General features: G+C 43.5%; 1 protein-coding gene, 1 long non-coding RNA gene and 1 gene segment (V, D, J or C); all 3 read left to right on the plus strand.

Annotated features, from left to right (window-relative positions):
* Nucleotides 1-498: 498 nt before the first annotated feature.
* Nucleotides 499-1,697, plus strand: LOC115533278 (uncharacterized). Its single transcript, XR_003974170.1, has 3 exons — nt 499-652; nt 803-1,534; nt 1,658-1,697. It is a non-coding gene; the product is annotated as an uncharacterized LOC115533278 (long non-coding RNA).
* A 966-nt stretch (nt 1,698-2,663) lies between these two features.
* Nucleotides 2,664-7,015, plus strand: LOC115533257 (uncharacterized). Of its 2 annotated transcripts, XR_003974165.1 has the most exons (3): nt 2,664-4,432; nt 4,556-6,485; nt 6,786-7,015. XR_003974165.1 is itself a non-coding variant. In XM_030343676.1 (2 exons), exons 1-2 carry the CDS (start codon nt 4,238-4,240, stop codon nt 5,324-5,326), a joined length of 966 nt encoding a protein of 321 aa, XP_030199536.1. In that variant the 5' UTR covers nt 2,664-4,237; the 3' UTR covers nt 5,327-6,610. The 2 variants fall into 2 exon arrangements, 1 of the variants encoding a protein (XP_030199536.1); XM_030343676.1 differs by lacking the exon at nt 6,786-7,015 and having other exon boundaries at nt 4,556-6,610.
* Nucleotides 7,016-25,211: 18,196 nt separating this feature from the next.
* On the plus strand, nt 25,212-25,800 carry LOC115533269 (immunoglobulin heavy variable 3-43D-like). The segment is given in 2 exon segments: nt 25,212-25,352; nt 25,489-25,800. Coding segments are annotated over 2 exon segments (348 nt in total).
* Nucleotides 25,801-27,937: the final 2,137 nt, after the last annotated feature.

Raw genomic sequence — 27,937 nt, forward strand, 5'->3', positions numbered from 1 at the left:
TGGCTCTGGTGAGGCGTCTTGAGAAAATATCCAACCCATAGAAAAAATATTGATAGATTAAGTATCTCATTCATGACGCAAAGCTTGTATTCTCTACAGGTGTGAATTGTGAACAGCTTACTCAGCCCGAGTCTCTGACCGTCAGACCTGGTCAACCTCTGATCATCCGCTGTCAGGTCTCTTATTCTGTTAGTAGCTACAGCACACATTGGATAAGACAACCTGATGGAAAAGGACTGGAATGGATTGGAGGGATTAGTACTGTTTGGAAAGGAGTGAAAGACTCCCTAAATAGTCAATTCAGTCTCACCCTTGACGTGGCCAGTAAAACAATTACTTTGCAAGGGCAGAACATGCAGCCTGGAGACTCAGCTGTGTATTACTGTGCCAGAGAGACACAGCATTACAAACTGTTGTCAAGGATGAACAAAAATCCTTCACCGTGAGGTGTTATTACTTGAATCCTCCACAGGGGGAGCTCTAAACCAAACACATCATTCAAAATAGATTATTTAACTCATGAACATCAGCTGATAATAGAGGGGGAGATGAATGCCAAGCTCGCTGGAGTAATTTATTTACTTTTTCATTCATTGATCAGTTAGGCCTACTGACTAAATTACCGACCAACTTGTCTGGAATATATAAATAGGTAAAAATATGTTTTGTTTACACTTCTTATATTTCTTGTGAAGATGTTTAAGTGGTTCATTATCCTAATTTGTGTTAAATAATTATTATGCAATATATATTTTTTTTTATTGTCATTTTAATTAACAGAGTTTCCGTACAATCTTAACAGCTGGACATGGAAACAAGGCATCAGCCAGACATACACGGCCGACGGACTGGGGGTGTAAGGTGGACAGGCAAATTACCTTTTTAATTGTATTAATGTTATTTTTTAAATACAAGCAAATATTTTAAAAGATATGATAGACAGATCTGATTCGTGGAAACATGCTGCAGTTAGCGCCTAAAGAAAAGAAAGGAAGCTGGTGCAAAATAACCATTTCAAAGTTTGTGAAATGACTGCTTGGTCTTACATGTATTTGGTTGGAGGTGGGTATAAAGTTGATTTATTATAGCAAACCCTACCTTCATCCATGTACCCCAGCAGTGGCATAAACCTTGCTACAGAGTAAAATACATTCTCTGCTGTTTTGTGAAAAATGTGAAAAATATAAAACCAGAATATCTTGGTCGAAAACATTACATTATAAACAGTAATTGCATAGTATTAGATTTAAAGAATGCATGTAGACCAAAGAAAAATAACAAAATAAGAACTATTTTGTTCATAGCAGCGTTATGGCACAATCAATCTTAGGGTTAATATATTTACATATTCCTACGAATGCCCCGCCTGACTTGTAACTGAATATACAAATTGAGTCTCCTCCCATTTGACTCTAACATATATTTCCGAAAAAACAAACTGTTGGCATCAGTCCTTCACTGCCACTGCCCTGGGTCTGCAACACTCCCACCATGAAAGTCTCAGATAGTTTGTTCCTCATGGCCCTTCTTTCAGGTGAGCTTCACCCCACCGACTCTCTACAATGGGTAGGACAGAGGAGAACCAGCTGGTATGTGCTGAGAAATCCTCCAGACTCTCCCCTATCAAAATTCTGTTTGGTTTTGTTTCCTTTTTCAGCGGTTCGTGGCCAGCAACTCACCTCCTCAGAATCGGTGGTCAAAAGGCAAGGAGAACCGGTTACACTGTCCTGTCACGTGACCGGAGTCTCTCTCACTTATCTTCATTGGATTCGCCAGAGGTCAGGACATGGCCTGGAGTGGATTGGACGGATAGATAGTGGAACTGGAACAATTTTTGCAGCGTCTCTTCAAGGGCAGTTCACCATTACCAAAGACAGCACCAGAGAGGAGGTTTACTTAAATGTGAAGAGTCTGAAGCCAGAGGACTCAGCTCTTTATTATTGTGCTAGAGAGGCACATTGACACAGAAGACTGCTCGGCTGTACAAATACTGAGCCCTGAGGCATGATTGGGGCTCCTGCAGAAATGGTTGTTGATAAGCATTGAAGATTGACAAGCATTACAGGGAAATGTATTAAAGGTCCCAGGGCATGCTACTTTATGAATGCTTTTATATAGATGTTAGTTAGTCCCTAATACAGTACTTACAACCACTATTAACCAGTCCCACACTGAGCTTTCCACAAACGTGTCATTTTTTAGAGGCGGGTCAAGGTGGAGGGTGGGGGTGTGGCACTGAGCAGCTTGCGGCCACGGTACCATGCGCTCGTGTTTACGTTGCACACAGCTTTCGGCCGTGTTCTGTAAATATTCTAGAACGCTCCGGGTGCTCCGGCGGGAGTCCTGGTGCTCTATACCTAAAAAATATCATATTATGCATAGATATCTATATCATATAATATATATTATCACAGCCAAAAGCTGTGTGCACCTCCAGACGATATTATGAATCTCAAACGACTGCGTCGGGTTCTCCGACGTCTGGTTCTTCTACTTCCACATCAATCTAAAGTAGACTGAACCGTGACAAGGTGTAGAAAGGGATTATTGACTGCGATTGTTGTCCGCAATTGTCTCCCGCCGGAGCCCCGCTGCCCACTGCCTCGGCACCACCGCCCTGCAGTGGTGGTGCCCCGCGGTGGTGGTGCCTTGTGGCGGTGGTGCCTCGGCAGCAGGCAGCGGAGCTCCGGCGGTCAACAATCGCGGGCAACAATCCCTTTCTCCTCCATGTCTCGGTTCATGTACTTTAGGGAGTTAAAGCCAAAGTTCCTTTCCCCCAATTCCATCTCAACCATGGCTGAGATAACCCCCACCACGAGTCAGACGTCTCTGGTATTTCATACGTTATGCATCAGATGGTCTGACGCATAACGAGCAGAACGGTTATCCAAATAACAAAGAAGTGTGCAACACTTGCGTTACAGTGTTTGTGTTCACACACACACACACACACACACACACACACACACACACACACACACACACACGTGGCGATTGCAAGGTCGTAGATCATTCTCTCATTGGCGGGCCAAATACTCTGGGCGGGCAAAGCAGAGAAAGGGGAGGTAACATGTCAGCGTGTGACAACATATGGGGAAAATTCCAAATCGGCGCGTCTGAGCTTTGGTTTTTCAAAGGCAGAGCAGGATACCTAGTGCTCGTTTTACACTTAACGCCATTTGTAGCTACTGGGGGACTATAGCCAGGCTAGGGGAAGTCATATTAATGTTAGAAAATCTCATAAAGTGAAATTTGGAGCTACATCTGTAGGTCTAGAAAAGAGCTACTCCTGTTTAAAGCAGCTCAAGTCCTACCCCTGTAACACAATAGGCCAAGGCCGTTAAAGAATGCTGGCCAATGAGAGGAGACTGGTCAAGTCAAGACAGCTAGTTGGTATGACAGGGCCCCAGAGCATTTCCTTGAAAAGGAACGGAGCAGAATTAACCTATAAATAAATTGACTTTATATGATTTATTTGATGCAGGCCGGAAATTAGCTTCCCCTCTTTGACAGACCAGCAGCCACCACTACAAATGTGGGATATTAACCAATGGATTATAGCGAAGTTGTAATAAGAGGAATATTAACCAATTGTAATCCAGTTTTAATTTCAGAAGCATCTAGCAGTGAGTCATATTAGGGGTATTAACCACTGATTTTCCACCTGTAATGTCATCCAATATAGCCGTTTTCACACATGTCCTCCACATTTTCGCCGCATTTGTGTATCATGATATTCAACCCTGAGGGTGATTCACACCTGATGCTTTATATGCGGGCATCAATGTCGTTCCGACAGCAGTAGAATCAATGGGGGGTTTAGGGGGTTGAGCTATATATAGCATATAAGAACTCAAAAAGGGTTATTATATGTGGGGATCTAGCTTTTTTCCAAAATCTCCACTCTGGCCGGAGTTTTGAGAAAGAAATGTCCAAAAAGGACCGAGAGGGATCTTTTCCAGAGGCGAACAGAAGCTGCTTATGGAGGTCATAATATATATAGCTTTTTCTAATGAACGCTACAGTCGTCTGGACTTGCTGGATATCGGTTTCCAACTGAAGTTTATGGAGAAGATGACCATCGCCAGTGACTTTCATTGCACTCACAACATCCATTCCGTGGATTGTTAAACGTCCGCTGCTGAGCCTCTACCTTACAAACGCCAGATCCCTGGTAAACAAAACGGACGATTTGGAAATACAGCTGGCTGGAAATCGCTATGTCCGCGAATGCTGCATGCTCATCATCACAGAGACATGGCTACATACACAATTCCCTGATGCCACGGTGCAACTAGCAGGACGCACGCTACACAGATGGGATAGGAACAGTGACTCCGGAAAAAACAGAGGACGGCTCTGCATCTATGTGAATGAAGGTTGGTGTAACAACAGCACTATTCTGGACAAACACTGTTCTCCTGACCTGGAGTTTTTGTTATATGTATGACGTCTACTGCGTAGATGAATGATGCTTGCCAAGTCGTAAGAATTTTGCTGTGCTGAAGCAATTTGGTACATGCAACAATAAACACACTTTGACTTTGACTTTGAGTTCATGTCAGTGAGATGCAGACCCTTTCTACCTAGAGAAAAAGCTGCTGTTGTCCTCACTGCAGTCAACATACCACCGGACGCTAATGTAAACACGGCTCTCTCTCTGCTGCATAATGCAATCAATAACCACCAGCGCGCCCACTCCAATGGCGCCCACATTATTGCAGGGGACTTCAATAAAGCAAATCTCAAGACTGTTCTACCAAAATTCTATCAATTTGTAAAATGCCCAACAAGAGGAGAAAACCCTCTGGGTCATGTGTATTCCCACATCAAGTGTGCATACAGAGCCGTACCCCTCCCCCACCTGGGCCGGTCAGACTACCTCTCACTGCTCCTCACCCCCGCATACACCCCCCTCTGTCGACAAACAAAGCCCACAAAGAAGACCATTACCACCTGGCCTGAGGATGCCCTCCCCCGACTGCAGGACTGCTTTGAACAAACACAGTGGGAAGCCTTCTACCATGAAGACCTGGCTACATTCGTAGACACAGTACTGTCTTACATCAAGTACTGCATTGGGAATGTGGAAAAGTGCATCCGGGTGTTCCCAAACCAGAAACCATGGATGATAAGCCAGGTCTGCACGCTCCTCCGGGCCTGTGACTCATCCTTCAGATCAGGTGACAGAGCATTGTACAGCGCCGCTCGCGTCGACCAGAGGAGAGGCATTAGGTGGGCCAAAGTAGAATACAAGAGGAGGATAGAGGAACAGCTCAACAATCCCCGGCAGGTGTGGCAGAGCATACAGACCATCACCAATTAGAGAGGCTGTGCTGTGACACCCGGGGACTCAGATGCGGCATTGGCAGAGGAGCTGAACAGCTTCTTTGCCCGCTTTGAGTCTCAAACACAGCACTCAGCCACATCACTCCAACCACCACTACAACCCCCATCAGCAATCATCCCAATCCCTAAGAAGTTACCCACTACCAGCCTCAATGACTTCTGCCCCATAGCACTCACCCCAGTCATCACCAAGTGCTTTGAGAAACTGGTTTGGAGACACATCAAAGCCTGTCTCCCCCCCACCCTGGACACACACCAGTTTGCATACCGGACTAACAGATCCACCGACGACGCAATAGCCATCGCTGTCCACTCAGCGCTGAGTCACCTGGAGAAAGAGGGGAGCTACGTCAGGATGCTCTTCATTGACTTCAGCTCAGCTTTTAACATCATAATACCAGACATTCTGATCCCCAAGTTAATCAACCTGGGGCTCCCACCACCCACCTGCTCCTGGATTAAAGACTTTCTGGTCAACCGACCCCAGCAGGTGAAACTGGGTCCTCACCTCTCCTCCTCCCGCACTCTCAGCACTGGCTCTCCCCCGGGCTGTGTGCTGAGCCCACCACTCTACTCCCTCTACACATCTGACTGCAGTCCCATCCACCCAGAGAACATCTTTGTCAAATTCGCTGATGACACAACGGTGGTGGGCCTTATAACAGGGGGAAACAAGGCGGCCTACAGAGATGAGGTCCTGAAACTTGGTGAGTGGTGTGTTTCTAACAACCTGGCACTGAACATCACCAAGACCAAGGAAAATTGCAAATCGGCGCGTCTGAGCTTTGTTTTTTCAAAGGCAGAGCAGGATATTACCTAGTGCTCGTTTTACACTTTCTGAGGGTGCTCAGGAGGGAGCATCTAAACACACAGCTGCTGGTGACCTTCTACCGTTCAACCATCGAGAGCCTGCTGACCTACGCTGTGTCAGTGTGGCACTCCAGCTGCATGGAGGCCGACAGGAAGAGACTGCAGAGGGTGGCAAACGTCGCGCAAAAAATCATTGGCTGCCCTCTGCCTTCCTTAAGCACCATCTACGGCTCCCGCCTTCTCAGCAGGGCCAGAGGCATCCTGAAGGACACCACCCACCCCGGCTACCATCTCTTCAACCTGTTGCCCTCTGGCAGGCGCTTCAGGTCCATATATGCCAGAACAAATAGACTCAGGAACAGCTTCTTTCCCAAAGCTGTCACCATACTGAACTCAGATCTGCACTGATGTTTGTTGTCTGTTTGTAGTCTTTACTGTGTATTTAAGTTTTACTGTGTATTTTAAATTGTTATTTATTTATTTATTTATTTATATTATATATTGCTTTTGTTAATTATTATATATTTATATTCGATAACATGTGTGCACTTTTATGGAGCTGCTCATTGCATTTCGTTGTACTTTGTACAATGACAATAAAGCTTACTATTCTATTCTATTTTAAGTCCAGCGATCCCAAGCCCACACCCAGGTTTGCCCAACCATCGTGCGGACCTCAGGCGTTTCTTTACCTATTGGTCAGCTGCGCGGCCTCCAGAAGGGTTGACTTTCTTCTTTTTCTTTGCTTGTTGTGGGTCGCCTGGTAGTCGACTCTTAAAGGGGGGGTACTGTCATGGAATGTCTGTTTCCTTGTCTTGTTTTGGTGTGTTTCCCTGTGTTTCCTGTTTTACTTTGGTATCTCTGTCTTGTTTCTCCCCATGTCCTGTCAAGTTTCCCTCCTGTGTGATTACTGCTCCCTCCCCTAATCTGTTTCAGCTGTTCATCGTTGCGTGCCCTGTGTTTTGTATTTAAGCCCTTGTCTTTCCTTTGTTCCTCGTCGTATCATTGTGGTTTGTGGTGAGTTGTGTTACCGGTGTTCTCGGTGTTCTCGGTAGTGGTGCCGAGATGATGCCTCATGAAACGTCAAAGCCTCTCAGCCAGATGAACCACCAAAGTGGTTCGTGCTCGAAGCTTCAAATGAGTACCCTAGGGACATCTAGTGGTGAATGAAATTATGACAACCCAACCCAAAATGTGATTTTTGCTTCGTGTGCCGATACAACATTAAAGTGGAAAGGAAGCAATCAAATAAAACATGTCTATAGCACTAGTTAAATATTTAAATATACCATAAATACAAATAAAGTCGGAAATATGTCCCGTTATTCAGAATGAAGCACAAACACGTTGCATTAATCACAATGTTTTCAGCCTGTGCGCCGCCATCTCTGTTTTCAGAATACGATGACGTCACGAGAATGGTTGGTATTAACATTCTATGTTGTTTACATAGCGGCTCATAGCCTCACAGGTAGCTTACTGCCTCAAAGAAATGGATATGGACGAATTGGATAGACCCACCAATGCGGGCATGCATCCAATTGCCTATGCTTTTGAGCCAGTAAGAGAAGTCGGAGTTTTAGTGCCCCCAACAGAGCCTGACTATGGAGGAGAAATAGATGAAGGAGAGAGAGATGTATCTGAGCGCACAGGAAACAATCGGTGGTGCTTGTGTGGGGTTTGTGTCCCTATGTCCACTGACATGGAGAGTGTCTGCTGCCATGAAATTAACCTGTAGTAATGCAGTGTAAGATATGTATATATATTGCACATTATATATTATTACATTATAGCTCGCTCCAGACTAGCGCATGGAGCGAGCTAGTCTGCAAACAAGACAATCTTCAAACAGTGAGTGTACTTGTACTAATTTATCTGTTTCTCTAGTAGTAGAGGCTAAGTGTACCTCTCGTTCCTCTGCCTGGCAAGCACGTTTCTGCGCTCTTTCGCTGCGCATAAGAGCAGCGCCCGGGTCCGATCTGACGGGTATGTCCGTGTCTCCACTGCATATCCACTAAAATTAAAAATAGTTGGCACAGCATCTGGCTTCAGGCGATTGGTGGGACGGCGAACAAATCTCCCATCTTCAGAAAAAGCTCTCTCTTCGATGTAATCAGCCTCTATAAAGTGGTCGCTACATACTCTCTGCCCTGGTCCCATTGGGGGGCTGAGGCGTTTCAATGCAGCTAACCATCTTCGGAGCACTTCAGGCTTCTTGACGGGAATTACATGGAAATGAACTATTCTACCGCTCTCCTTTAACCGATAAAATTCGTTTGAACAGCCAGGGGCAATACAAAAGGACCCCCCTGTTCTTCTTCCAATATCCGACATGTTTATTTTAAAGAGCCAACCATTCTGATGACGTAGCGCCTGCGTTTTTAAAACATGGCTGCGCCCTAGAGGCGAAAGTCGTTATAAACATGTCATTTTACGGTGAAACTACTTGAATTTCAGTATTGATGAAAATCCATGTGTTTCCAAAAATGAAAAAACAAACAAAAAATTGACACAGTTCTCAGTGCTTCATTTCCACTTTAAATCATTTGAGAATTGAAGTCATTTCAGTGATACATGTGTGTGAGTGTGCCATTCATAAAATGGCACAGAGCTCATGCTAGAAAATAAATCATTTGGCAAAAGTGTGTCTTAGCAGACGCTTTTATCCAAAGCGACTTACATCGGTAAATACACACATTGACACACCGACGCCAGAGTCAACCATGCAAGGCGACAGTCAGCTGTCAGGAGCAAAGTGAAAGGGACACAACAACACTGAACTTGGAGGACCTGGGGATTGAACTAGCCACCGGTTACAAGTCAACTGCTCTACCTCCTGAGCTAAGCCGAGCCACCCTGCATGACAACTGAGAAGGAGTTATTAATTTAATAGCCATTAAAGTCGAAATCTCCCGCCAATACTGAACCCATATTTCGAAGCAGTAGCCCGAGGCGAAGCCTCGAACGTCACACCCTACGTCATTTCGCCAATGTGAATCCTACTCGAAGCGGAGCTTCGCTGGGGGAGGAGCCGAGGTACTCGACACACGCCCCGATGCCTCGACGCAAAACGTAACATCACTAGTTCTCGGTGTTCCTTGTCTTTTTGCCTTTTGATTTGATAAATTCCCCTTTGGCTCCTACCTGCCTGCCTGCATCCGCTAACTCTTAACACCTTCTGACTAACTTACCGACCAACTTGTTTGAAATACACAAACAGGGAGAAATATATTTTGATAACAACTCATGCAACTATTTTGTGTGAATATCTTTGCGTATTTCATTATCTTAATTTGTGTTTGTGGAGGTGGTGTCATGGTCTGTCGTGTTTTGGTGTGTTTCCCTGTGTTTCCCTCCTGTGTTGATTACTTTTCCCTCCCCTGATGTGTCTCAGCTGTTCCTCGTTGTGTTTGTTACTTAAGCCCTTGTCTTTCCTTTGTTCCTTGTGCTATCATTGTGGTTGTTCGTCCTGCGTGTTCCCTGTTCCCACCTGAGTTCCCTGGTTCCTTGCCTTAGCCTTTAGGCATAAATAAAGTGCTGTTCTCCCTAAACCGTCTGCGTCTGGGTCCTACCTTGCCTGCCTGCACCCGCAACCGTAACAGAATGATAGCACCAACATTGGACCCAGCGGACGATCAATTTAGCCGTGAGTTGGAGGATTTATTATGGTTCATTATGAAAGCAATGGATTTTTGGGAGAACATTCCCAGCAGGAAGGAGCAGGAGGCTATCGTGGGGCGTACACGCAGGGCTGTCTCTTCAAGGCCCGAGTTGGACGCCTTGCCCGAGTGGGCAGTTGAGCTGCTCAGCCCCACAGTCTTTTGGCCTGAGAGCTACATGCCGGTGCCACCGGACTTTTGTGACCGGCCTAAACCTCCACGCTCCTACTCTCAGCCTCTGCCCCCAGTTCCCCGCTCTCAGCCTCTGCCCCCGGTTCCCCGCTCTCAGCCTCTGCCTCCGGTTCCCCGCGACCAGCCTCTGCCCCCGGCCCCTAGATACCAGCCTCTGTCCCCGGCCCCCAGCTACCAGCCTCTGTCCCCGGTCCTCCCCTACCGGCCTCTGCCCCCTCCGCTCCTGCCTGAGGGGGTCCGCCTCCTGCTCCTTCCAGAGGGGGACCGGCCTCTGCTCCTGGCGGAGGGGGCCCGACCTCCAGACCGTCCAGGGGAGGCACGCCCTCCGCTCCTGCCTGTGGGGGTCCTCCTCCACTCCTTCCCGAGGGGGGTTCCTCTTCAAGGCCTTCCAGAGGGATCCCGCCTTCCAAACCTTTTGGAAGGGGCACAACCTCTTCCTCCAGAGGGGACCAGCCCCCTACCTTGCCTTCCTGAGGGGTCCCGCCTTCCAGAGGGGGTCCGCCCTCTACCTCGCCTACCTCCAGAGGGGACCAGCCCTCTACCTGGCCTTCCTACAGAGGGGGTCCGCCCTCTACCTGGCCTTCCTACAGAGGGGACCAGCCCTCTACCTGGCCTTCCTACAGAGGGGGTCCGCCCTCTACCTGGCCTTCCACCAGAGGGGACCCGCCCTCTACCTGGCCTTCCACCAGAGGGAACCCGTCCTCTTCCTGGCCTTCCACCAGAGGGGACCCGCCCTCTTCCTGGCCTTCCACCAGAGGGGACCCGCCCTCTTCCTGGCCTTCCACCAGAGGGGACCCACCCTCTACCTGGTCTTCCACTAGCGGGGATCCACCCTCTACCTCGCCTTCCTCCAGAGGGGACCCACCCTCCACCTCGCCTTCCTCCTGAGGGGACCCGCCCTCTACCTCGTCTTCGCCGGCCTCCTGAAGGTTTCCGCCTTCGCCACTGCTGGCCTTCAGAGGGGTTTCCGTGCCGCTGCAGGCCTCCTGAGGGACTGAGCCCTCATCGTCCTTGCCGCCGGCCTCCTGAAGGGTTCCGCCTTCACTCTGCCTCTGCTTGCCCCCCAGGCCGTCCGCCTGAGGCTCCCTGCCATGCCCTGGGGCAGTTTTCTGGCCGCCCGCCTGACGTCCCTCCGCTCTGCCCCAGTCCATCTTTTTTTTTTTTATTCCCCCCTCCTGGCGCCCCTCCACCCACCCGTTTTGGGTTTGACTTTCCTCGTTTTTTTGCTTTTCGTGGGTCGCCTGGGAGTCGACCCTTAAGGGGGGGGTACTGTCATGGTCTGTCGTGTTTTGGTGATTACTGTTCCCTCCCCTAATGTGTCTCAGCTGTTCCTCGTTGTGTTTGTTGCTTAAGCCCTTGTCTTTCCTTTTTTCCTTGTGCTATCATTGTGGTTGTTCGTCCTGCGTGTTCCCTGCTCCCTGTTGTCACCTGAGTTCCCTGGTTCCTTGCCTTAGCCTTTAGGCATAAATAAAGTGCTGTTCTCCCTAAACCGTCTGCGTCTGGGTCCTACCTTACCTGCCTGCACCCGCAACCGTAACAGGTGGGGCGGCGTCTGGCCTGCAGGGGGAGTATGGAGCACCGGGTCTGCTGGGGTGATGGGGTCTGATTGCGGACAGGTGTCTGCAATCTGACCCAATCAGGAAGTGTATATTTATGTGCCTGCTTGTCTTTCAGTCAGGGGTTGAGAGAGAGAGAGAGAGAGAAGGAAGACGCTCTCTGCGAGCCAGAGAGAGCGTCGTACGACCAGGAGACGGACGGATTGAACATTGAACGTTGTCCTTTTGTTCGTGTGACTTTGGAGTTTGCTCCATTTCCACAAAGAACTGTGCCCTGACTCCGGTGAACCCGTTACAGTGTTAAACGTTCATTATGATTTTTTCATTGACATTTTAATTGTTACAGTTGATGTATCGCAATGGCAAGGCGCACCAAGTTTTTGGCAGTGTTCTCTAAATATTCTAGAACACTCCGGGTGCTCCGGCGGGAGTCCTGGAGCTCTATATCAATGATATCATTATACATAGATATCTATATCATATAGTATATATTATCACAGCCAGTGGTGTAGTCTACGTGATACGCAGGTATACGCCGTATACCCACTAGGAACGCACCAGGATTTGCGTATACCCACTTAAAAATGTGCACGGATACGTATCAATTGTCTTGTGACCGATCTTTCACTTCTGTGTTTATTTTTCGCAAATACCGGTTGGGTATAACTGCAATACTTTTAGCAGGGGAAGTTATCTCCTATGCAGGGGCAGCGCGCAGCTGCCCCTGCATCTCTGCATGTTAGTTGGCGGGCCGAGCTTAGCAACCCACACAGATTGAAAGTTAGACGTGGGAACAATTGGCATAACAGTTAAAACAACTGGATAAAACGATAAACACAACACAAACACTTAAAGAGTCCCCGGCTACATGCTACAATAACATTCAACATTACAATATGAAAAGCAAACTACACTATTTCAGTGGTTTTAGATAGTTTTAAGCCTGGCCCAAAATCTACTGCTGCCGCTTAAGTTGACCCTGCAGCAGCAGATGCCACTACCAGAGCTACGGAGACTTACAAAGACACAACAGAAAAGTGTGTGTGTGTGTGTGTGTGTGTGTGTGTGTGTGTCCAGTCCTCCCATATTAATGTGTAAACCACATAACAAGTAGTCAGCAGAAGACAATGTTTTAATCCCACTGTATATCTCCTTGTTACTTTTAGATGAGAACCTCTGGCCAGCCTTTCGGACTGGGTGTCAGGCTAGGGAATTTAAAAACAGGCATCCTTGGTTAGAGTGGAGGGAAAAAAAGTTAGGTAAATGTCAGCCAACATGCATGTTGGTATACACAATTAAAATTCATAGTTAATCACTATGCAAATGAGAGTATAGCTAATTCATGTCATTTTTAAGGTGCAGTAATTTCACACTTTTGCACAATTCAATAACTATGGTATGTTAGATACCAACAGTAAGAGCTAAAATTAGAGCAATTGAAAGAGTGAATCATTAGTCTCCTTTCATCTCCTTCTCATGCACTGGTTAGCCATGGTTGTAAACAGTTCATTCAATTATTTTGAGTAGATTTTGTCCTTGTTTAGCATGTGCTATTGCTACTATAGATAGACAAAGGACAACTTATAATTTTTGTGTTCTATTTCTTCATACTGTTATTAAAACTGATAAACCTATTCAGCATTCCATGATTGTTGATTGTTGATCGTAATAGCCTACTCTTAAATCAGCGGGTTGTAGACCCCTGCGTTGGTGAGTGTGGTGCGACACCCCATAAGCGCCACACACGTACACGTACCGGTGGGACGGGTTTGTACGAGGCTGGGAGGGAATCATCACAATATACCCACTACAATAAAATAGACAACACCACTGATCACGGTCAAAAGCTGTGTGCGCCTCCAGACAATATTATCAATCTCAAACAACGGGTTGTGTCGGGTTCTCAGACGTCTCTGGTTCTTCCACTTCCACATCAATCTGAAGTAGACTGAACCGCGACATTGTCCCCCGCTGGAGCCCCGCTGCCGGCTGCAGAGGCACCACCACCTTGGCAGCGAGCAGCGCCGAGGCAACATCTCGCGGCGGTCGTGCCTCACGGCGGTGGTGCCTCGGCAGCGGGGCTCCGGCGGGAGACAATCGCGGGCAACAATCCCATTCTCCTCCATGTCGCGGTTCATCTACTTCAGGGCGTCAAAGCCAAAGCTCCTTTCCCCCAATTCCTTCTCAACCATGGCTGAGATAACCCCCACTACGAGTCTCGTTGTGGAGATGCCAGAGTCACAGAGAACCCGAGGTTATCCAAATAATGAAGAAGTGTACAACACTTGCGTAACAGTGTGTGTGATCACACACACACACACACACACACACACACACACACACGTGGGGCTCCTACGGTCGTGGCTCATTGTCTCATTGGCGGGCCAAATTCTCTGGGCGGGCAAAGCAGAGAAAGGGGAGGTAACATGTCAGCGTGTGACGACATATGGGGAAAATTGCAAATCGGCGCGTCTGAGCTATGTTTTTTCAAAGGCAGAGCAGGATACCTAATGCTCGTTTTACACTTAACGCCATTTGTAGCTACTGGGGGACTATAGCCAGTCTAGGGGAACTCATATTAACGTTAGGAAACCTCATAAAGTGAACCTTAAATCTCCACAGCTGGGATCAGCCAGACACATATCTTTTTAATTCAAGACAGAACACATATAACACCTTATTATTAGAAAGATAACTTGCCTTACAACACTCCAAATTTAGACCTAGAAATAAAATGATATAAAAGGACAGAAACCTGACGTTAACATAAACAAAAAGTTAGCCCTACATATATCATGATGATCCATAGCCTACAAGACATACAGCATACGCAAAATAACAGTTTACATCTTAAAACTGCTTTTATTCTCACGTGACATTTTATTCATGTTATTTCTTGTCAAAAAAAGCCAATATTAATAATGATGTGTATGATTATACATTTTAATAACACTTAAAAATATTCATATTAAATATTATAGTAATATGGTTTAAGTAACACACTATCAAATAATGCAAAAAAACGTGTAAATGATCTGTGATCCTTCCCCATCCGGCTCGTGTATCATCTCAACCAACATTTTCCTCCTAATTGAAATTTGCAAATAAGACTGGGGGTGTTTCTACTCTCGCTGAGCCTTATAAGGTGTCAGGTGTAAAACAGGACATCTTCCTCCAGTTCAGCTTCAACACAAACCATGTTCTCTGTAGCTTTACTGCTGCTGCTCCTGGCTGCTGGCTCTGGTGAGGCATCATGAAAAAACACATTTATTCATATTTGAAGTGTCTCATTCATGACCAAAAGCTTGTATTCTCTACAGGTGTGAACAGTGAACAGCTTACTCAGCCAGAGTTTCTGACTATCCGACCTGGTCAACCTCTGACCATCCTCAGTTAGGCCAACTGACTAACTCACTGACCAACTTTCTTGTGAAGATGTTTAAGTGGTTATTTATCCTAATTTGTGTTAACTGATTATTACGCAATATATTTTCTTTTCGTTTTTCATTGTCATTTTAATTAACAGACATGCCATATTAATCTTTACAGCTGGACATGGAAACAAAACAGCAGCCAGACATATATCATTTTGAGGTGTTATTACTTGAATCCTCCAGAGGGGGAGCTCTTAACCAAACATATGATTCAAAATAGATTATTAAATGCCCACTATGCAACTTTTTTAGCCAAAATTACATTAATTATGCAGGTTGAGAGTTATTCTGATGGTTCTGCAACCATTTCTGGGTCATTTGGTCGGTGTGTCATTGCCCCATGTTGCCTCTCCAAGGAAAAAGCGCATATGCAACTTGCTCTGTTCGGACCGACACAATCCGGATGTGACGCAGCGGAAGTATCCAATCGCGCCTCGAAAATGTAGTCAGATTGTAGTTTCGAAAATGCTTTACGGCACAGACACACCCCCAAACATGGCACCGGCTAGATATAAACAGCCAGTTGCAAGGCAATTGTTGAATTCATCATGGATAAATCGGCTGATAAGGGGCCCAAGAGGCGACTGTCGGTGGAACAAAAGAAGAATAAAACGAAGTTGGACCAGAAAAGAGACGAGTGAAAGGGGAACTATGCAACTTTTTTGGCTTGATTTACCTTAATATAACAGGCTAAGAGTCATTGCGATGGTTCTATTATACATTTTTGTTAGATTGTTCGTTGTTTCGACTCCCCCTTGCGCATCTTGGCGGAGAAAGGGAATAGGTTTCTGCCGGCGACCCGCCGCCCACTCTCGCGGGAGTCTCGGGTCTCGCGAAGTAACGAATTGCTTTACGGCACAGACCCCCAAACACGGAAATGGCTCGATATAAACATAAAAACACAAGTAACTAAGGGATTGTTACATTCATCATAGATCAGCCGACTAAAAAGAGACAGAGAAACCCAATGTCGGAGGAACAGAAGAAGAGAAAAGGGAGACTGACCGACAGAGAGGCCAGACACGAGTAAACGTTGGGCAAGCTTTTCAGGAATAGCGTGAACTGAAAGAAAAAGACTGCAAATCAGACGCTGACTTGGCCGTGTTGCTTTTGAAATTGAAAGTACCCTTCGGTGAACTTTGTCTTCGTGGTATTCTTGATGTTGATAGTCTCTGTACAAATGTGTTTGCTCAACCATTTTGTTGTGAGCCCTGTAAAAATGTGTTTTCTCAACCGTTTTGTTGTGAGCCCTGTATGTTTCCTTTCCTTTGTTTCCACGGGTGTTTTGCTGTTCGTCTGTCTCGTCCCGCAGATACAGGCTGAATCCCCGAATCCAGGTTCTTGTTTATTTAGATTATTATGTTTGCCAACACTCTTACACTGATTGTTCCGTTCAACCTAAAATAAAACAATTATAATCTAGGATATAAATTCTCCCAGTCAACTATAAAAAAGGATGGATTTATGTTTATTGCAATACAAATACACCGTTTTAAAAATGTATAACCTTGTCTACACTTCATGATCATCTACTTCGGACATGGCCCCACGCATTCGCCGGCTTCTTTGAAAACAAATGCACATTTCTAGCGTAGAAGTGCATGGGGAAGGGTTGTCAACGAGTTGTTACGACAGTGTTGTTAAATATCTACTACGAAGCTGTAGGGGGCGCTGTGTAGAGAAAAGTGCGTGCCAAACCAAGAAAACAGCGAAGAAATGCCCGATCTTGCATAGTGGGCCTTTAAACTCATGAACATCAGCTGATAATAGAAGGAGAGATAAATGCCAAGCTCGCTGGATCATTTAATTTAGTTTTCTATTGATTGATCAGTTAGACCCACTGACTAAGTTACCGACCAAGTTCTTTGAAATACATAAACAGGGAAAAAATTATTTTGTTAACAACTCATGCAGATATGTTTACGTGTTTCATTATCTTAATTTGTGTTGAATGATTATTATTCAATATATTTTCTTTTTGTTTTTCACTGTATCGTTAATCAACAGAGTTGCCGTATTAATCTTCACAGCTGGACTTGGAAACAAAGCATCAGCCAGACATATATCATTTTATCACAAGACAGAACACATATAACCCCTTATTATTAGAGGGATAACATTTCTGAAAAGACTTCAAATTTCGACCTTAAAATGAAATCTTATAAAAGGACAGAAGGCCTGACGTTATTAATAAAAAAAGAGTTAGGCCTAAAAATATCATGATCCATACAAGACTTACATCATACACAGAATAACACAAAATGTTGATCTTTAAAACAGCCATTATTCTCAAATTACGTTTACAATTATATTAATGTTACTTTTTTAAATGCAAGCAAATAAAAAAATGATATGTATTATTATAAATCTTAATGACACTTTAAAATAAGAAAAATAAAATAATATTAAAAAATATCATAGTAATATGGTTAAATAACACACTATCATATGATGCAAAAACGTGTAAAGATCTTTGATTCCTGTCCCCCATGTCAAGTAGCACCCCAAGCACTATATGCCACCTCATTTAATTATGCAAATAGGACTGTGGGTCTTTCTCCTCTCGCTCAGCCTTATAAGTTGTCAAGTGTACATCAGGACATCTTCCTCCAGTTCAGCTTCAACACAAGCCATGTTCTCTGTAGCTGTACTGCTGCTGCTCTGCTGCTGGCTCTGGTGAGGCTTCTTGATAAAACATCCAACCCATAGGAAAAATATTGATTCATAATTGAAGTAGCTCCTTTATGACTAAAAACTTAAATTCTTTACAGGTGTGAACTGTGAACAGCTTACTCAGCCAGAGTCTCTGACTGTCCGACCTGGTCAACCTCTGACCATCCGCTGTCAGGTCTCTTGTTCTGTTAGTACCTACTCCACAGCTTGGATCAGACAACCTGAAGGACATGGACTGGAATGGATTGGATGGATTTATACTGGGGGCAAACACCAGAAAGATTCCCTTAGTAGTAAATTCAGTCTTGCTGTTGACGGCTCCAGCAATACATTAACTTTGCAAGGGCAGAACATGCAGCTTGGAGACTCAGCTGTGTATTACTGTGCCAGAGAGACACAGCATTACAAACTGTTGTAAAGGATGAAAAAACCCTTCACCGTGAGGTGTTATTACTTGAATCCTCCAGAGGGGGAGCTCTGAACCATACACATCATTCAAAATAGATTATTTAACTCATGAACATCAGCTGATAAATAGAGGGAGAGATGAATGCCGGATGACTGCTGGAGCTCGGCATATTTTTAAATTGTAGTTTTAATTAACAGAGTTGGCATATGAACCTGGAAAGAAAGCATCAGCCGGACATATGTCATTTTAATTCAAGACAGAACACATATAACACCTTATTATCAGGCAAATAACATGCATTACAAGACTCAAAATTTATACCTGAAAATAAAATGGTATAAAACGACAGAAAACCTCACGCTATTAAAAATAAAAAGTTAGCCCTACATATATCATGATCCATACAAGACTTTGCACACTAACACAAAGTTTACATCTTAAAACAGACTTTATTCTCACATGACCTTTTTAATTACATCAATGTTATTTTTTTAATACAAGCAAATATTAATAATGATATGTATGATTGCTAATATTAATAACACTTAAAAATATGTAAATATAAAAAAATGGTTTAAATAACGCGCTATCAAATAATGCAAAAACGAGTAAATGATCTGTGATCCTGCCCCCCGGTCATGTAGCATCTCAACCAACATTTGACGCCTCTTTGAATTATGCAAATAGGACTGTGGGTCATTCTCCTCTCGCTGAGCCTTATAAGGTGTCAGGTGTAGAACAGGACATCTTCCTCCAGTTCAGCTTCAACACAAACCATGTTCTCTGTAGCTGTACTGCTGCTGCTCCTTGCTGCTGGCTCTGGTGAGGCTTTATAAGAAAACATCCAACCCATAAGAAAACATATTGATTCATTGTTTAAGAAGCTCCTTCATGACCAAAAGCTTGTATTCTGAACAGGTGTGAACTGTGAACAGCTTACTCAGCCCGAGTCTCTGACTGTCCGACCTGGTCAACCTCTGACCATCCGCTGTCAGGTCTCTTATTCTGTTAGTAGCTACTGGACACATTGGATCAGACAACCTGAAGGACGCGCACTGGAATGGATTGGACGGATTGTTCCTGCGGGCAAAACAGTGAAAGATTCCCTTAGTAGTAAATTCAGTCTTGCCGTTGACGGCTCCAGTAACACAGTAACTTTGCAAGGGCAGAACATGCAGCCTGGAGACTCAGCTGTGTATTATTGTGCCAGAGAGTCACAGTGTTACAAACTGTTGTCAAGGATGAACAAAAACCCTTTCCAAACACATCTTTCAAAATAGATTATTGAACTCATGAAAATCAGCTGATAAATAGAGGGGGAGATGAAGGCCAAGCCGTCTGGAACAATTTATTTACTTTATTATTCATTGATCAGTTAGACCTACTGACTAACTTACCGAACAACTTGTTTGAAATATACAAACAGGGATATATTCTGTTAACAACTCAAGCAGCTATTTCTTGTGAAGATGTTTCCCTGGTTTGTTATCCTAATTTGTGTAAAATTACTATTATGAAACCTACTTCATTTATTTTTTTTATTGTGGTTTTAATTAACAGTGTTGGCATATTAATCTTCAGAGCTGGACCTGGAAACAAAGCATCAGCCAGACATATATCCTTTAATTAAAGACAGAACAAATATAACACCTTATTATTAGACAGACAACATGCATTACAACACTCCAAATTTAGACCTGAAAATAAAATGGCATACAATTAGGGCATTTAGCAGACGCTTTTATCCAAAGCGACTTACATCTGTTAACTTAATACACACATTGACACACCGACGGCAGAGTCAATCATGCAAGGCGGGAGGAGGAGGAGCTGGGGATCAAACTAGCAACCTGCCGGTTACAAAAAAATAGGCCCACAAATATCGTGATCCATACAAGACTTACAGCGTACGCACAAAGACACAAAGTTTAGATCTTAAAACAACCTTTATTCTCACATGACATTTTAAATTATATTAATGTTATTTTTTTAAATACAAGCAATTGTTAATAATGATATATATGATTATACATCTTAATAAAACTTAAACTTAAAAAAATTATATATATATATATATATATATATATATATATATATATATATATATATATATATATATATATATATATAAATACAAAATATAATTGTCATGAGGTTTGAGTATCACACTATCAAATAAAGCAAAAACGTGTAAATCATCTGTGGTTCCTGTCATAACATGAACCCTCCAGAGGGAAGGCTTTCTAAACCTCTCATTGGTTATTTTTCTCAGAATATAAACATACAGTAAATAAAAAATAAATATTTTTTTTTTAAAAATACAGTAAATAAAAAATTACAGAAAGTCAAACTCTGAGGAACAGACAATTATCTTATAAGTTGAAAATATAAACAGGGCAAATGTATGTATTAAATCCTACAGCCACTTGTATTCTGGATATTATGGACTGGTTTGCTATCAGAACCTTTTTTCATTAGTACTAATACATTTTCATTAATTTATTAATCCAACTTTTAGAAACTGCCGTATAAAGATCTGAGTTGCTGCTGGAAAAGCAACGACAATGTTATGACAAGACATTTAGGGCAATTACCCAACGCTTTTATCCAAAGCGACTAACTAGTCCATTAGAAAAGTGAAACAATATATCGCTGTCGGTACAATAAGAATGTTCATAGAACCAAGTGCAAAGCACCAACAATCACTAGGTTAACCTATTTTCCGTATTCAACATAGATATGTTAACATGCTACATTATTAAGCACTATAACTAAATATGACCTACAATAACTAAGTACATTAAGGGCCAGGATGTACACCAAACAAGAAGTAGGACAAAATATGTAATTTAACCACTAAAAACATTCACATGTAATGTCAACAAGTAATAACATGTAATTGCAAGACAGAAAACATTCCATGTTATTCAAAGAAAGTATACGCATATTAAGCACAAGATATACATACATAATCATTTTTAGGTTCTGAAACGCGCAAAAGAAATGCAATATTGACAAATATAAACAAACCCAGGAAGTCTTAATAAGGGCATCGGCCCCGTCGACCTGAAACGTAATCATTTGTCTTTTTTACAAAATGCAAATCCACCCCCTCTTTGTACTACATAAACAGTGTCTGTGTTCAACACTGTCAAGTCCTCTAAGTTCTTGGGTAGAAAGAATACTCTTTTAAACAACTGAAACTACATCATGAATCATGTTTCACGTAGTTCTGCTTTTGCTTTTTAAATGCGGCGTCTGTAAGTATGCATTTGGTTAAAGAAATGTAGGCCTACTGGCCTTGAATAATTTGAAAGCTTCTTACGGTCTATCTATTTTGCAGGTGTTCATAGCTTGGAACTTTCCCAGCCTGTCGCTGTCATTGTGAGAACGACAGAGCCATTGGTGCTTACCTGTAAAGTAACAGGATATTCTGTCAGTAGTGGTAGTGTAGACTCCGCCACAGGTTGGATCAGACATCCAAAATGAAAACCACTGGAGTGGATTTCCCATATCTTGGACAACGGAAATATCTATAAAAACAACGCGCTGTCTAACAAGTTCACAATTTCTCGTGACTCGACTAGTAACTCAGTTTCTTTAAGAGGCCAGAATTTGCAGGAGAGTGATACAGCTGTGTATTACTGTGCTCGCTCGCCCTACACCCACAGCGATACAGAACCATGCAAGCTGCCTGCAAAAACTCCAGGGAAGGGAGCACAACAGTTTGACTTTCCCGTTGCCCTATTTAAAAGAGTCTTTAAAGTTAAAGTGTTACAGGTATTAACGTTTATACAATCAATTATGTTTATATTTTCTCAGAGGAAAAATCGGAACAGGTTAGAGTAAAAAATACAACACAAAGTTCACCTGAATGTGCAAACCCCATAGCTCAATCGCTTGAGTATATGAAATAAACAGATAGAAATACATCAATATAAAAGATATGTACTTGCTTTAAAAAATATATTTATTATTTTACGTATGATATTTAATTATATTATATCATTACATCCACATTTCTAATTTACCACAGGTTATTTTATCTAAATGTAATGTTTACACTTGATGCTGACGAACAGCGTCCGTTAGCATCTCCTCCTGTGAGTGTCCCTGCTGCTACATTAAGAGAAATCACAAAGCTATCCAGTGGAGAATGAGTTGCCCTTCTTACAGGTTTCTCCAGTCTAGATTTGATCCACCCATACTCCTTGCTCCTGAGATCTAGACGGCCACTGTCCATCAGCTATCAGGTCTCCGTTTATTCCTTGACTGATAACAGCTATGCTTCAGGTTGGATCAGACACAGAGAAGGAAAACCACTGGAATGGATCTACCACCAATATGGTGTTGGGACCCTTCTTCAGAATAACAATCTGAAGAACAAGTTCAGCAATAGCAACACAGACATAGGAGAAGTGACGGTTAAAGGTCCAAATCCACTGCCTGAAGATGATTGTGTGGATTACTGTGTACGCTACACACAGATGTACAGCCCCCTAGCATGCTGCATACAAATACCCAGTCCCACAGGTTCAACATCAAATGCTGCTACACATATAGTCCCACATTTTTCTATAAACTACAAATAAACTGACCATAATGTAGGCCTAATTATGACAACTCATCAACATTTAGTGCTTTATACACTTTTTAGACACTAAGATACCTCATCGTCTCATTGTAGAGAGCAACATATCTAGTTGGCCAATTTAATTCAGTTAAATAACAGGAAGTAGCATGACTTTTTATGTGACTTATGAGACCAAGTAGTGCTGGCCACAGCTGCTTCCCCAACTTCGAATATTTAAATATTGGTATATTCGTGTTAGTGGATATATTTATATCATGGTTATTGTTTATGAGCGCTATAGAGCTGTGTGCATGATAATGTTTAGCACAGCTAACAGGGAGGTGGAGTTGAGGCAAATTTCCATTTCCTCATCTCTACATAAAGCATTCTGGTGAAGGGTTTAAGGAAGTTGCTGATCGTTTGAGGTGAATGATGTGCTGCAGTTGAACATCCATGTTCAGAATAATGGAGCGTTCTCTGTTTCTGCTTCTGATTTGTTGCCTGTCAGGTTAGCAGTATCATTTAAAGTATCAGGCATTGAAAAAAATAAAATAAAAATGTAGTAGAATAAAAAACGATGAAATATAACTAGTTAGTTGTAATAAAGTTGCTTTTTTGTTTACACACAGACTTATGTGCTCAGAAAATAACACAATCTGAACCAGTTGTTGCAAAGTCCATGCACATCACATATTCTGGACTACCAACTAGCAATGATTTTGCCTGGATCAGGCAGAAAGAAGAGAAGGGACTGGAATGGATTGCATATATATCAGGACCTAGTGGGAGCACCAAGTCCTACTCTGAGTCAGTCCAGGGCCGCTTAACTATCTTCAGGGACAATGACAGACATAATGTACACCTCCAGATGAACCAGCTGGAGTCTGTTGACCACATTAATTAGACTCGGTTAAGCTGCTGTAGATGGAGATTCCCTTGCCACGCATAACATAATGCATTCTGGGATAATAACATCAGAAATGCTGGTGATAACTTCCCTATGCGACAATTCACATGGCTTTAAAAACTGGAGGGAGCTCCAGGGTAACTCCCTCCGTCTGCTTTTCTGTGTATATGGTCTCAAAGAAATGCAGATATAAGACACTCACCTCAACAACTAGGGCTCCCAAAACGTTGCCCAAGTTGGTTTGAATTACCACGTCGAATTTCCCATGTGAGAAATGACATAACTCCTTCAAAGAATCCTCCCAAACTATGCTTGTTCAAACTACAAGAAGTACACCTGTGTCCGACTTGAAGTGGTGGGAACTTGACGTGTTTCTGACTAGTTCCGGCAAATCTTCTCAAGTCTCGTGCATGTTTGCGCTCAAATGCAGGCTATCTGAAACGCAGCCAATGTCGTCGACCCCCAAAGCCAGACCCCTTCTCTCACTTTCTCCCAACTGTTAGTTGATCATACAGTAAATATGTTTCATCTTCATCCTGTTTTTATCCCCCTCCTTGCCTAACATCTGTCTTTAACATCTTCCAAAATATTTCATCATACAGTCCAACATTAGATCCCCCACAGACCAACAGTTCTGCCAATCTTACCCATATATCACACCCCACCAATTGTTCAACCTAAAGAGTGTGTAGGTGGTATTTGATTGGCTTATATATATAACTGTCTGTAAGCCAAGGAAACAGGGGGTAACTCCTTTTTGTATGTTTAACTTGAAAATAGGTACTGATTGGAAGGTATCTGATAGCCCCGCCCTTGTCATGTGTTTTGATATACTGTTGTTTGTGATGAATCAAACACATTCATCACAAAGGTGGGGGCTGGTTGTTGGGGTATCCTGCAGGAGCCCACACATAAAGGATTGAACATTCCGTCCTGGCTCTACGTCTATTTGGAAGAAAAGGAATTTGAAACTGTAACCTAATTCGAATGATCCTAACTTCTTCAGGAGTATTAACCACCATATTTTTAAACTGTGATGTCAGAAAATAAGTTTAAACCAATAGCTTTACATCTGTGAAATCAGCTGCAGGTGGCTCATTGGAGGAGCAGGTGCAACTGCAAGAGAGGAGCATGATTAACAGAGGTTAAGAAAAGTATTGCTCTGATTAGCTCTTACTTACGGTGACACTAGACACATCTGATTCGTGGAAACATGCTGCAGTTAGCGCCTAAAGAAAAGAAAGGAAGCTGGTGCAAAATAACCATTTAGAAGTTTGTGAAATGACTGCTTGGTCTTACATGTATTTGGTTGGAAGTGGGTGTAAAGTTGATTTATTTTAGCAAACCCAACCTTCTTCTATGTATCCCAGCAGTGGCATAAACCTTGCTACAGAGTAAAATACATTCTCTGCTGTTGTCTTAGCAAAAAGTGATGTGAAAAATATAAAACCAGAATATCTCGGTCGAAAATATTACATTATAAACAATAATTGCATAGTATTAGATTTAAAGAATGCATGTAGACCAAAGAAAAATAACAAAATAAGAACTATTTTATTCATAGCAGCGTTATGGCACAATCAATCTGGGTTAATATATTTACATATTCCTATCCCCCCCCCCCCCGACTTGTAACAGAATATACAAATTGAGTCTCCTCCCATTTGACTCTAACATATATTTCCGAAAACGAACTGTTGGCATCAGTCCTCCATTGCCACTGCCCTGGGTCTGCAACACTCCCACCATGAAAGTCTCAGATAGTTTGTTCCTCATGGCCCTTCTTTCAGGTGAGCTTCACCCCACCGACACTCTCCAATGGGTAGGACAGAGGAGAACCAGCTGGTCTGTGCAGGGAAATCATCCAGCACAGACCAGTGCTACAGACCCTATCTAAATTCTGTTTGGTTTTGTTTCCTTTTTCAGCGGTTCGTGGCCAGCAACTCACCTCCTCAGAATCGGTGGTCAAAAGGCAAGGAGAACCGGTTACACTGTCCTGTCACGTGACCGGAGTCTCCCTCACTTATCTTCACTGGATTCGCCAGAGGTCAGGACATGGCCTGGAGTGGATTGGACGGATAGATGATGGAACCGGAACAATTTTTGCAGCGTCTCTTCAAGGGCAGTTCACCATCACCAAAGACAGCACCAGAGAGGAGGTTTACTTAAATGTGAAGAGTCTGAAGCCAGAGGACTCAGCTCTTTATTATTGTGCTAAAGAGGCACATTGACACAGAAGACTGCTCGGCTGTACAAATACTGAGCCCTGAGGCATGACCGGGGCTCCTGCAGAAAAGGTTGATGATAAGCATTGAAGATTAACAAGCATTACAGGGAAATGTATTAAAGGTCCCATGGCATGCTACTTTATGAATGCTTTTATATAGCTGTTGGTCTATTATCCTTTTGCTTTTATTTATGATAATCACATTGTATTGCCACTGTATGGAAGGCTACACTTGCCCTTATCCAGAGCTGGTTTACCAGAACACAACGTTTAAAAATGAGCAGTCGATGCCAACAGACGGTTACAACGTCAATCAATAGTCAAGTGTGTGATATGATGGTTGATTCTTTTATATTGAGTAAAACGTTCAATGTCCACCATGATCATGCGCATCACTAGTAAACCATACGTCACCAACTGGGCAACTCTCTGCTATCAAAATCTGGCCCCAGTTGCCAAACGGAAGTAGAATCATAAGAGCGCATGAGGTGTCGTTCACGAGAACTTTCCAGCGTCGTGAAAATGTTTTCCCCATAATTTCCAGCGATGTGAACGCACCATAACAATAGTATTTATCTCAGCAGAAGTGGTATCGGCTGCCTGCCGAGAAACTTCCCTGAATGGAATTTATGTGGGTGACAATTTCCAATTATTTTATTTGCATCATTTAATTTTAGAGTCTTGGGGAAAATATACCTTTTTGTACTTTTTGTACTTGTTATATGTAAATGTATTACAAAATCGTGAGGACTAGGCTTGGTGGAACCTTCTGATGGTACCCTTGTTTCCGACAGATGGACTTCTCTAAAACACAGCTCAAGTAAACCTGACAGTTACTTAGTGGAGATTCCATTAAGTCACGTTAATGGAACGAAACTCTAGCTGAAAGTAGCGAGGCTAAGCAAAATAAGCCCGGCTTTGCCTTCAGCTTGGTTGATTGGAATACCCCTAAGGTCTGGGTGCCAATCTTACCTAGATATCACGCCCAAACAATTGTCCAACCTGGAGAGAGTCTAGGGGCCCTATCTTGCATCCGGCGCAAGTGACTTAGTCACTGGCGCATGTGTCGTTGCTAGTTTACAACTGGCGCAGAGCGTTCTTTTCCCACCAGTGCCACTCGCCGGTAAATTAGGGATTGATCATGCGCCGCAAGGGGCGGTTCGGCGGAAGGAGGAGGCGTGTTCTGGCGCAAACGGTATTTTGCCGTCTCTGAATACCATTGCGCTACTGACCAGGAAATACCTGGTTTAAAGTCAGTGGCGCGTTGTTCAGATGCTATTTTAAGGGCGCATGCATACATGTGCATGCGATGCATACGGATTGCTTGTGCACCTCGCGCATACACTTTGCTTCTCTCATCTACACGGACAGCAGTTCCCATTTTTGCAAACCATACATAATTATGGAAAATAAAATTTTACCACAGAAGGAAAATCATTGTGGTGTCCATAAAGAAAATAAATAGGCATACATCTTACCCAAATTATTCACGCGAATTGTAGCAGGCGTAATGACGGATCAAATTAACCTGGTTGATCAATAGTGGCAAGAGACACATGTATATAAGGACACCTGTCAAAGTGGGTTGTTCGTCAAGAATCAGGAACCACAATTCTGAAGACTGCAAAATAAATTCTGAAGACAGCGAAATCATCTTCTGTAAGTCCATTTAAAACCTTACTCTGCAACTTACCAGTTAAGTTGAGGTTGCTCATAATTTTTCTATTGCACAGTGGAATGGAATACGTCTTGGGATAGAGGATCAGACGCCGGAGGGAGAGGGTCTACCGGCCCAGACACACCTCTCTCCCTAAGTTAGGAGGAATGCAGGCGTAAGCTACGCCTGACCCGTCAGGCTGTTACAGATATCTGCCATCTCCTGGCAGATGAGCTGGGGACTGATGCACGCTGTCCCTATGCCCTCCCCGTTGCAGTGAAAGTTACAGCGGCACTGCATTTCTATGCATCAGGGTCGTCCCAGCATCCCCTTAGTTCTATTGGACGCATTTCCCAATCGGCAATAAGTTTGGCTATACATGCAGTTACGTCCGGTCTAGTCCGACATGCTTGGGAATACATCAAATTCCCCGTTACACCTGACAGCCAGGAAAGAACAAAGCAGGAGTTTTGGCCAAGTATGGGTTCCCT

Source organism: Gadus morhua, chromosome 2 (genome assembly GCF_902167405.1).
Source record: "Gadus morhua chromosome 2, gadMor3.0, whole genome shotgun sequence".
Taxonomy (NCBI): Eukaryota; Metazoa; Chordata; class Actinopteri; order Gadiformes; family Gadidae; genus Gadus; species Gadus morhua.